Source organism: Aplysia californica, unplaced genomic scaffold (genome assembly GCF_000002075.1).
Source record: "Aplysia californica isolate F4 #8 unplaced genomic scaffold, AplCal3.0 scaffold00776, whole genome shotgun sequence".
In the NCBI taxonomy this organism is placed as follows: Eukaryota; Metazoa; Mollusca; class Gastropoda; order Aplysiida; family Aplysiidae; genus Aplysia; species Aplysia californica.
This window is the reverse complement of record NW_004798046.1, coordinates 102343-115175: the sequence shown is the minus strand read 5'-3', so window position 1 is coordinate 115175 and position 12833 is coordinate 102343. Positions and strand designations below refer to the sequence as shown.

The 12833-nt window shown below is 39.6% G+C and overlaps 1 protein-coding gene across 8 annotated transcripts in view; it reads right to left on the bottom strand.

The window, feature by feature from the left end:
* Window positions 1-12833, bottom strand: part of LOC101845655 (bromodomain-containing protein 3) — a 49065-nt gene that overhangs the window by 17652 nt on the left and 18580 nt on the right. For 7 of the 8 annotated variants that reach the window (XM_005109407.3, XM_005109410.3, XM_005109409.3 and 4 more), the window contains 3 exons: window positions 7464-7634; window positions 5939-6055; window positions 5186-5320 (listed from right to left, as the gene is read on the bottom strand). In XM_005109407.3, the coding sequence (XP_005109464.1) occupies window positions 5186-5320; window positions 5939-6055; window positions 7464-7634 (423 nt within the window). The remainder of the gene's footprint in view (window positions 1-5185; window positions 5321-5938; window positions 6056-7463; window positions 7635-12833) is intronic. The other variant, XM_005109408.3, reaches the window with a different exon arrangement.

Sequence of the window (12833 nt, the reverse complement as noted above, 5' to 3'; positions counted from 1 at the left end):
CACACACACACACATTCACACACTCGGGTGAGCATAAACAAGCATTTAGCTTTGTGTTCACTACAGCCCCCCGCCACCCCCCAACTTTTTTTTAGATCGATTTGATTGTAAAACAAGGAATTGAAATGTTTTAAAGGAATGGAACTATAAATCTTAGGAATCAATTCCCCTGCCCTTTTACTCTACACCATTGCACACGTTAAGAGGTTGCCGATATTCATGATGACCAGGGAAGTGGTGAAATGATGGGACGGAATGCCATCGACAGCAATGGAGGACCAGGGGTTGGAAAGACTATCTGCCTGCCATCACTGAGCAACTCTACATCCCGACCCACAGCATGAGGCAATTCTGGCACTGCCATTCCTCAACTTTACTACTGACGCAAAGAATTCATCTTTCCCTGACCACAAAACAGACTTTGAACCTATCATTGTTGTATGTCCTCAAACCCCCAACGTAAAGCTTTCCAAAATAATCTATTTTTTGTCTTTGTTACCATCAAGTTTGATAGTAATTTGTATTATATGATGAAAATTAACAAGTTTGCACAAGTACACCCCTTGAGCTAGATTTCCAGGACATACTTATTTTAAGGCTTTTTTTTCTATTGTTACAGAATGCTTGATTTAAAAAGTTGCCTTAAATTTACTTCACAACAAAAATCTGTAATTTGGAAGATAAAAAAATCTGTGACCCTGAAGGGGGGCTGCTAAAAAATCAAGCAAGGTAAAAAAGAAAAACCCATCTGTAAGATGTATGTTAAAAAAACTCTGCTTGGTCTTTTGAGAATAAAAAGTAAGCATGCTAAATCCCATTTCGACAGTTATCAATCACTTCAAGCCAACATCAATGCAAGCCTCAACAAATTTGTGAAAGAGCAACTTTATCATCTTATCCTCTAGTTCAGTTTAGAAGGCGAACCAAGTGTTTCCGCAACAAGCCAAAACACCTACTGTGACCTTTGGTTCACCGTTGTCTTATTGGATCTTGATGATTTCTTTTTACTCTATGGAATCCGTCTATTTACCCTCAAGACATAAAGAAAATAGCAGCAAATCGCAACCTCAGGGTTTCTTGTCCTATTTCTTTTTTTTAAACAGTGAAAATGTGACTTCATCTTAAACTCATTCTTTGTTATAAACTGTTTTCACTATTAAACATGGAGATACAACAAGAAAGCACTGAAGTAGCAAAATGGTGTACTCCAGGGTGCTTTTGCTTATCCTTCCTTTCACAACTTTCAAAATAGACCCAGGCAAGCCTAATCCATCCTTATTCTCAAAATTCCAAGCCGAATTCGGACCCTGCCTACTGATCTTTTGGAGCTTACCTAAGGCTCGCTCCCGCCCTCTGCAAAATTTGGAAACAAATTCTTGCCGACGCAAATCAATTCCTGCGGCTACCTCCAGATGAGTAGATTCCAGCTCCTTTGATGTGCGCTGAGTGACCACTCATCTATTTCAAACGTTTTTCTCACTGCCAAATATGGCATGACAAACACATCCACATACAACACAAGCCATACGAACACACAACAAAAACATGAGTGCAGGTGTGCTAAACAATTTAAGCCAGTCAGTATGTAAAAACAATGCATTATGTTTTATTTATATGTAAAAAATGATGCTACTTAAATGAATAATGATTATCTATGGTATTTATTAACAATGAAATGGGAACTCATTCTTCAATACTTCTCGCATTTACAAAAAAAATGAATCCTCTCTGAGCATGATAGAAACAGCAGAAAACATTAAACCTCTCTGAGCATGATAGAAACAGCAGAAAACATTAAACCATGCTAACACAAAAGGATAAAAAGGCCCCCACTCTTGAAGAAGAATAAGTGGGGGAAGGGGTGGGGGGGAAGAGGGGCTTGATTAAAAACATTTGCAAACGTCTTATGATTATGTGACATACAAATTTTGAACTTTCCTACTTAATATATATATATGTATATATAAATCATTAAGAAAATTTACATAGGAATGTACATTGTCTTAAAAGAACAAAATCTTTAAAATGTGCTATTGAGTGCATCAGTTATGTCCAAGTGGAGGCCAGGACTCGAAGGGGGCTTTGGGTCAAGGGACGGGGCGGGAGAAAAAGAAACATAAAAAGTCCACCAAAATCTAGAAGTAGAGAAAAAAAAATCCTGCAATTTTGAAAGCTCTATCATGCTCAAAAGTATTTTTTCAACGCAACCTTATGTCCCCTCCCCAACCGAGTACAATGGACCGTTTAGAAGGGACAAAAGAAGAAAACCGTGACTTCCCTCACAAGTCTTCCTACTCTATCAAAATAAAAAGACTTGACTGGATCTTTCAAGAAAAGACCTGCAGAATTTTGAGGGAGCAATTTATTTACCAAGGAAGCCAGGTAACCCCCTCAATTAATTTGGATGAAATGATTTTTTATAAAGCATTTACTGAAAAAAATAAATTAAAAAATAAATTTTAAAAAGATAACGAAACAACGTCAAGGAAAAAAAAATGCATATGGTTGATGAAAGATGAGCAAGTAATGTAAATCTAGCACCAATTAATGAGGGGAATGAAGCATTATGCAAGAAGCATGAAGATGCATACGTAAAGATTTTAACTTGGTTGGGCATAACAATGTGATAACAAATTAGAAGTGACTGGCCTCTACTTAGCACACACTGCACTCAAGACACCAACAACCATTCTCATTAAGCACACAACTCTCATCCTTTGTCTCAAAGCAAGCTAAGTAGTAAAAATGTAAACATTTGCATCTAATCCATTCAAACACTCAACATTTTCAGACCCAAACAAACAAAATATTGCACACTTGTTCATTGTTCACATGTCGTATGAGGTATATTTAACAATGCCATACAATTGTACAGACACCAATATGTTTTTATCTCACATTTGGATGGATTTCATTGTAAACTATAAGCAATTCAGATCTTGCAAGTGTAAACTGGAGTCGCAATAGTCATGTTGCTTCTTAATGGGGACCTTCAAACCGTACATCACAACTAGCTTTCCAACAGTATACAGCCCCAAACAATCCCCCCCCCCCTCCTCCCCCCGGAAATATTTTTATAAAAAAACAAAAAAAACAACCACAAATATTTGAACCCAACAAGCAACATCTTTACAAGTAGAGTCGAGCCTGCTCTAACGACCACCTGTCCAAATTATCCATACAAACAACCACTTCCCACTTCTCCCTTTGCACTTTTCAAATATTATGACTTGTCCAATGGCTGGTCATCGTGGACAATACCAGTAGAAAACAAACTACCAATACCTTTTCCCCAACTACCAGCATCTTTACAAGTCCCCCTAGCCTGTTGGAGGTAACCTCAGCCCCAGACAGACACTATCAGCCTCAGCCCCAGACAGACACTATCAGCCTCAGCCCCAGGCAGACAATATCAGCCACTAGTCTAGCTGCCAACCCAAAGCCCCAGATATTGTATGCCTTCGTGCGACTTCAATACACACACAGCAATTACTTTTATTGAAAATCCTACTTTTTTAATGAACCATTTCTAAAATTTCGAGAGGAATTCCTTGCCAGTTATAAAATTGGGGGAAAAAATAGATATTCAACAAGGTCAGTTCAACTGACATTGACACAACGAATGGATAAATGTTTAAAATCTTGCTTCACCTCTCTGCATTTTTAGTATTAGACAAAACATGAACCCCTGCGTGACTTTATTCTTCTACGGCAGAGGGAGCAAGTTGCGGCTGCGACGTGCAGCATGTCATTGACATGCCTTGAGAAGCACGAGGACCATGATGACTGGCGCTGTTCCTCATGGCATTCCACATACTGCTTTTATCAGATGCACTTTGTAAACTAGTCTCAGATTAAACTCGCAATATTTTTTGTTTACAGAATTTTTTTCCTTTTAGTTTTGTTTAGTTTTAGTAATGTTTTTACGTCACTGGCAACTGCGTACGTTTTCCTTTTAGAGATAGGAGAATTTACAAACCAATCTAATTATAGGCAACCCTGACTGCTAAATCTAGCACTACTCTGAGTCCCTGGGGATCCAAAATGGCCCGGTGAAGCACAAACTGACCCTGCATCACGGAATGGTTAAAAAATTAGAGACACAACTGTTTGCATTAAAACTTTTTCCATTGCCCAAAGATTGCAATTCTTTAACGGCTGTACCCAATTTCTCTGATCCTGAACTTCATACAACAAACACAAGGCTAAGTAGCATATTTTACAGCTTCTAGAACCACTTACCAAAACATAAAACAACCCGGACAACGCTGACATTTCACAGTTGAGCATTTCAAAACTCGTACACGTGTAACCAATAATTCTTTAAACTGAGATTTCCATCTCAATCTTTTCTCAATGTAAACTTTGCATATATTCACGCAAAACGCAGATAAGTGAGCAGTATTTTTCAGCTAGCAGAATGAACAACAGTAGCCAATATAACGCCGGTGATTGATTCAATTCTTCCCATTTTCCCCGTCCCATTGATCAGTTTTAGGCAAGGACATAGACAACTCTCAGACCTTGGACGAGGAAGGAAAAGAGCAGGCCAGGCTAACAGACACAGTGCTTATTGCAGGCCATCAACACAGACTACAGCAAGAGAAGGATGGAGACTTGAGGCACACTCTTGGGCCTTTCTCATCAAAGGTGGTGTGCCATCAAATGAGACAAAAAGAGGTGAGAGAGGTGGCAGGCAGTAGGTCACGTCATGAAGACCCCGTCATCCAATGTCCCGTGTCCATGCACTCACAGCTGTCTGTGGCTTAGCTTAAGCTGACGTGTCGATGCGACAAGTGAATTAAAAGTGAACCATAGCTGAGAAAAGAAAGACGACTTGCCTTTACCACCCATGTTTTCAATAACACAAACTAGTGCTATCTATCACTTGAATGATAAAAACTGTGCATCTACATTTACTCTGTATTTAACACCATGTTCTTAGTACCACAGCGGTTACGGAAAAATTCACCCCCACATGATGCAAATCCCAAGTGTTTAAGTTAGCCAGGATCAACTGTACACGTAACAAAAACCCCAAACAAGATTCTGAACAGGTTTGACACACAGACACCAGACCTTCACCTTTTGTTCCTTTCTCTCGCTGCAGTAGTACAGTAGTTCTGAGCAATCTTCCACATGTACAAGTTTGCTAGATGCACTCTTCAAAAGACACAATGCTAACCTGTTTCCGAGTCGGAGGATTCAGATGAGCTGGAAGAACTGCTGTCACTACTTGAATCACTACCAGACGAGCTACTGCTGCTGGCGCTTAATCTACTGGAAACAGAAATATCACCACCACCAGGAGCACCATCTTCTGAAAAAAAATGAAAGAAAAATCCACAAAATGATACAGATTATTCAGTTATAAGTGGACCTTCAGTACTAATGATATTCATTAAAACAAAACTAAAAACTCTTATGGTATTTTCAGAGCCAGAAATTTCCTGAAATGCAGAAAGAAAAATAGAGTTGCAAGAGGGCAGTAAGCGGGCAGGGCAGCCCCGCGCCCCCCAGGAAAGAACCCCATCCTCCTTTACTCTTCTTTATGGTGACTGCAGACCTTTCTCTGCCCCTATGTATTCTGCGGGGCGCCATGTTAAATATTTCATTCATTTCAAATACAGACCAATCGTGTACATCATGTTAGGAATATCTAAAGCAGCATTCAAACAAACAGGAGATATGGTACAAGTCATGACAATATTTTTTTTGCTGAAAAGCAAAAGGCAAGCAGAACCTCATTCCCAGAAAAAATTTAAAAAATACATTTGTCTACCGTCTACCCTCCCATTCACTTATCTTTCAGTCTCTCCATATTTATCTTTTCTTTCAGATTACAGAAAGCACAGACTTCTGCTTTAAAAAATCCCTTTTGCAGAATTAACCCATAACCCCTTCATTTGAACAATTCCAGTAGAAGAAATGTACAAACCTTTCTTTGGCTTTTTGGTCTGCCCAAGTTGTTGCTGAACACCTTCCAGGCGCTTTTCTAAATCAAGCTTTTTCTCTCTTTGGGCCTCTTCTTTCGACTTCCCCGATGCTTTCTTTGCTGCAAGACAACAAAACAAATTTCTATAGACAGTAGCTTCTCACTCAATTCGGTTTGGAATGACAAATTGCAGAACAAATTCTACATAGGACCATGGCCTATTACAACAATATCTCCTTGGGGAAGAACTTTCAAACCACTTTCTTTCTTTTCTCCTGCATGACCTGACAATGTCTGCACTCGTACTAACAAAAGAGCATGGGATTTTCTTTTGCAACATTTGAAAGTGTTTTCATCAATACTGTTACAATACACTAAAGACCAACACCTTTACAGAGAGAAACAGAATACATCCAAAATTCAAAAGCATCTGAGATTCATATTACAGTCAAACCTGTGTAAGACGGCCACCCATTGTCAAGGAGAAAAGTGGCCGTATAAGACAGGTGGCTGTCTTAGGCAGGACTGATCAAGATGAAGAAAACAAACCATTCCCTTCTGAAGTCCCAATCGATTGTTGTTGTTTTTATTGTTGATTTTGTTTATTTTGTTTGTTATTTTTATTTTGTTGCTGATTTTGCGCAAGGGTGACAATAAAACGAAATGTATCAGAAAAGGAAGACAGAGTGCCGTGTTAAAACAAACACATGGGTCGCCACCACTCAGAGAACGAGCGACGCTTCTGTCACAAGTTTGTAATCGACTGGGTAAACAGTGACCACTCGTCTCACTTACGATTTGCGCACGAGTTCTGGACGGGGCTTATGGGTAATGAGGGATCACACGCTAAACTCACCAGCAACTGAAAACTGGTAGCCTACTTATTGGTCAACAGAGGGAGGGGCCTATGCAACATGATCGGTTGGAGGGACTACCTAACAACAACGACAAGTGATTGGATTATGACGGCTCGCCCACAACGCCAGGGGCCAATGCACAATTTATGACAAAACGTAATGGAGTCACTAAGGTGGCCGTCTTAGACAGGTGTTATTGCTTTGTGTGATAGGAGCTGTGTGTTATAAAATGGTGGCCGCGGCCGCGTTGGATAGGTGGCCGTTTTACACAGTTAAATTATATAGAAGAAACGCAAGGGGGGAAATGGAAAGTGGCCGGCTTGTAGAGGTGGCCGTCAGGGCAGGTTCGACTGTATATCCACACAAAATCTATTTTCCCAAGTACTCTTGACAAAATAGACTTAAATAATGACGACATACTGTTGAACACAAGCATGTAGCCTTCAAATTGAGAATAAAATATTGCATGGGTACATCTGCAATCTTATACATCGAAAGAGTGAAAAGCATAACCCCATACTTTATCTGCCATGGTTTCATGCACCAAAGAATTCACGAGTAAATAGGAAATTGCAAAATCTAAAATATCCACAGCTGTTCTTATCATCCTAATAAACAACCAAATCAACATCAACATCATAAGACTAAAATTATCTAAATAAAAGACTTACTGTATTGTTTACGTGGCTTTTTCTTCAAGCACGTCATAACATATTCTTCTAATTCTCTGAGTGTTGAAGGTTTCAGAGTTTCAAAGTCGATCTCAATCTCATCAGGATTTGAATCTCTCAAGGACGGCTCTCTGGATTGGATAATATGCACAACTCTTCCAAGTTTATCTCCTGAAATAACCAAAAGTAATGATCAGTGTCATTGAGACCAGGGAGGGAGAGGGAGGAAATGCTAGTTCGAATAATCAAAAGGACAATTTCTAGTCCAGGCTTATGCAAATGGAAAATTAGTCCACATCAGTTCAGTGCAGGAAGTTATGCATGCATGACCTGAGGAGGAATTCAATTTAGAAATCACAAGTTAAAACTTTTCCACAGTATTTTCTTTTTTCTTTTTTTTTTTGTAAACTATTCCCTTGTTCCTCAAAACAAAAACAGGGATTGCTAAAACTAATTTCTACTTCATGGACAATGTTAACTTGCAAAATCAGAGGCTCAGCAATTGGCTTTCCCCCCTCCAATTTCAGAGAAGAGAGGGCACCCAAGTGACCCACCCCACCCATCGCTGATACAGTGACCAGACCTCGCCACACAACACATAAATTAGGCCTACTGGAATGAGTGAAAAAAATCACACCACCCTGCTCAGTGCTCTGCACTCTATCACATGGCTATATTTCACTGCTCACATTTTCCTCGAATTACCACATCCGCAAATAAATTGATTTCGTCCCGGTAAATTCCATTTATCCATGCACGACTGTATTAAGATTTAGATTGAAAGAACATAGATCAAAGTGGTTTACTGATATGGAAGTCGGTCCATCTATCGATCAAGAATAGCTGTTGTCTGTCTATAGTGAGATTCACATGGTCGCAAACCATTGATTTTAGGGATCAGGTTGGCTAGGAAGCACGAATTTTACCCATTTTTGGAGAAATGAGCTTATTTTTTGGCCATTTTTCTGCTTCAATCAAAAGAACTGAAAAATGCCTGTGGATGGCCCTGCATTTCTGGTTCTCCTGAGCAGCCATTTCCTGCTCTAGTTTGTGTAAAACAGCTCTGCTTACTTTCTCCATGGATAGAATGAATTGGGGCATCCTAGTAAAAATGATCGCCAAAAACCAAGGTTCACGATCTAGATCTACCTGTCAGACAGTGTCTCTCTGTCTATCCATCTATTTATCTATTCAGCTAGATCTACATTAGAGGTAGCATTAAAAAAACCATCAAATCAGCAACAGCATTTTCATGCCCATTTTCACTCAAGTTCTAATCTAACTTCTAGCAGTCTGTGCTAAAGGGAAATAACTGTTAATTTTAGTTTTTTAGACCAAAAAAATATGGTCCAATTTAAGTGTTAATTTTAGGCCAAAAAAATATGGTTTATAATTCCTCCCCCGAGCTGACGTCATTTGTGAGCGGGCCCTCAAATGCGTTGTGGTCCGAGATATGTGTCATTGTGGTTAATAAGGAGTCATCTAGGCAGCAGAGTCTAGCTTCCCCAGAACAGTTAACTTTCACTTCTCGTGTATGGTTTCCCACTAAACATCGGTGAACTCACTGTACTAACACGTTTATTTTATGTTTTCTTGACCCTACCTTATAGCTCACAAATGGCCCTCCCCATTACATTTACCCATTTAGGACTAGCGAAGCTGCATTCATTGAACGATTTTAGATCGCCATGAATTAGCACAACTTGTAAACAAACCATTGCACATTATAATATATCAAAATCCTTATTAAAACATCAGCCATTTGACCTCACTGTACATTAATACCCTTGATCATACATGAGTGCGCACCCAATGAATACACCCTTCCTCCTCCTATTAAAAAAGGAGGCTAAACTGGGCTCTGATATCCACCTTAATGAAAAATGAAAAATATAGAAATATGTATTGTGCAATAAAGCAGAAAAATAAATGATTCATTGCTTGTTGAACTTGATACACGTCTCATTGCAAGGTGGATTCAGGCGCTCGTCAAAAGAATGAAATGGAACAAACTGACATTTCCCCCCCGTCTGTTGGGCAATTTTGAAACAAATTTCTTGCTTTTTTTTTTCTCAACATCTTTATGTCCATTGAACAGAACACTTTTCTGAATAGTTTTTCCAAAATCTGTTGATGAAATAAACAAGGCACAAAAATGTAAATTTGCAATTTCCATGAACACTCAAGACGGCCATTTTCTCACTAATTTTACCTCTGGCACCTGGCAAACCCCATCTCCTTCAACTTCATCAAAAACATCTCCTTCTATTCCAGATAGATGGGTTTGGGTTTTTTTTCACCAAAAGCAAGACAAATGAACAAGCTTTAAGACATGATGCCAATGACTCCATTAAGTTTCATTAAGAGGTATACGGCACTTGCAACAATATAAGGTCATACAAGTGGCGAAGATTAGAGGTGTTACAACAGAGTAACAAACACAAAAAAGGAGGAGGGGAAATAAAGATGATAGATGTTTGACAGGAAATAAGAAGCAAACCACACCAGAGCACCCGCCAACCAACCACCCAATGACTCCATAAGCCCAAAAATTGTAGAAACTGGCATGAATTTAAGTGCAAATCACTCAGGCTTCCTAAATCAAATTATATGCATATTCTCAATATGCAAATTTTGACCCATATTTGATGCATGTGGGGTTTTCTAGTACTGCTACATATTCAGTAGCCCATCTTGATCAAGATTTGTTGCAAGTCAGAAAATGTAATTCCACATTATACATTATAATAAAGCAAATCCAAAAACCACACACATAAAGATGGCTCTTTTTACCAAAACTAAACATCCCCCCACATTATTAATCCTGTTGAAACCAAGGTAGAAGAAAAAAGGGTGATGTACCTGTAGACACGAGTTTGTGTAGGTTACATTATGTTCAGTGCATGTCTTTACCGAGCATTCCACCAATAGGAGAGCAAAAAAGACAAACAATGAGGTATGCCTGATTCTCCACACAAGACAAACCCTGCTGATAGAAAATAAAATGTTGGAAAGAGGCGCTTGAAGGAAAGACGTGGGGCATGAAAGCCAGGAGAAGACGGTAACAGGGATGGACAACATTAAGATATGGACTGGCCTGGTTGGAGAAGATTGTGCAACGGCAGCTCGCCACCGGGAAGGATGGAGGGCTGTTACAAGTCAATCTCTGAATCAGAGATGACACCTCCAGGTATCCAGGTACACACATGAACAAGTTCATCGGGGAGCAAATCAAATTACAAATAGAGCATTACGAAACAAATGAGAAAGAAGGAGCCTCTAAACAGTGGTTAGGTTCTTGAAAATAAAAACTGACAGAATCCAGAGTAATAAAAAAAACCCAAAAACCCACCCCCACTGCCATACATACATTTCTATAACTTCAAAGACATTTATTTTCATTTCCTAAGTCACAAGTGTTTCCAGTATCTCCCCCCCCCCCCTCCTCCCGTGATTTGCCCTCCCTCCCACCTACTGCTGTGCATTGGCTTGTCTTTTCAGCCATGTTCCACAAACCAACCACAACACCACCACTGCACACCCCACCCCAAGGAACAGGAAACAAAATATTTCTTTTAAATTAGTCTGTACTTTCACTTTTACATCACACCTACTGGATTCCACATTTTCTCAAGTTTTTATTCTTTCAGCTGTATCCGTGGCTTCACACAATATTTTCCCCAAAGATTTCTCAGATTGTAAATCTTGAGTCTGTGCTGAGTAAAACGAAGGGGTACCACAGGAACCAGACACCAGTCAGGAAAGAAAAGAGAAATTTCTGTGAGCAGTGCTACAACAGATGATCTGTAAGAAAAATACAAGGCAGAAGCCTACTCTAAATCGATTTTAGCCCACCAAGGGATCTTTAACGTGCGCAATTTGCACATGGGACCTCCAAGATTTTTCGCCCTGGTCCGAGACGGCTAGATACAGATCTTTCCTACCAGAAGATCAGGGGATGGCAGAAAAACAGCAGTAAGAAGGAGCCAAGGAGTAGCAGTAAAAAGGCTGAAAAAAGGAGTCATGAGCCCAGAGGAGGGGGGAGTGCAGCAGCAATCTTTGCCTGCATGGCAACCTGATGCATTTAGAAAAGTCTCCATCATTTTCCCTCTATTTCTTTGCTTGGAAAAAATTTTAAAACAAAAAACTGTCCAAAACTCCTTTATCCTAATCCAATAAGAAGAGCAATGTACGTGACTTGTACATACACCTAGCACTTAAACACTGTATAGATCAATAATTATGCTATCACATAGGTCCGTCCAACACGATCAGCCCCATGCAACAAAGCAATGCATGGGCAGTCTTTTTAGGTAAACCGCAACAGATAACCTCTTTAATCACAATGAACCTAACACACCACCCACCACAGAATTTAGAAAGCACGAGGAATAACTTTAAACAGCATCATACTTTCTCCACTACGTCTACACTAACCCTGACCTGAACTGTTTTCAACACTCCCAAAAAGAATTCCACAAACGTCAGAAAAAAAGGTCAATTCCTAACCCAACAAAGCAGAATACTTTGAGGTATTGAATAAGCAAGCTGCCCTCCAGTTTCAAGGGTTTTTTTGCACACCCCCTGCTCCTTATTCCATACCCCCCCGTTTATTATTTTCCAGCTTGCCATGACCAACGATCATGAAACATTACATCTAGAATCTGAACATCTAGATCTAGATCAAGGTTTTTGTCTCATAGTCCTGAAGCCGCCTGAATCTATCGATAACCTACTTTATCACGATGCCCGACCGCTTACTAGATTTTGATACTACTAGCAGATCTCAGCCTACTCTCGGCGTGGCCCGCTCTGCAGTGGCTGCGGGGTTTCCGCGAGCTGGCTTAACTACACAGTTGCGAAAGGAATTGCAGAAAGTGTTGGTTTCCAAGACAAATATTCAAAATCTTATCAATTTTATAGATCTAATCAATGTCCTAATTGCATCTAAATATGAAAATGGTGCTAGATGAAGCCATACATCAATTAATAATAACAGATCTAGAGATAAGACTCACGGGTCAAAACACAAAATTAGTTTTTTTTTAAATTGTTTTCAGGAACCTTGGGAATTTGAGGTATCCTTCCGATTTTTGTGAAGGAACTGCCTACGTCATTGGAGCAATCCTAGCCTACTATTATTATTTACTATTTCTTTACATTCCGTCAGCTTTAAATTTCTTGGAATTATGGCTCAACAGCGCAACACAATACCCTGCCGTGACTTTCGTTCCTAAATGGGTAAAGCTGTCACAACTTGCCAAAATCACTGAACTTGAATTATCTCTTCTTTTATTCAATAAAGGAGAAATAAAACAGATTTGTTCCTACAAATACAGGGGTATGATGTTGAATGTGACAACCCCCCCC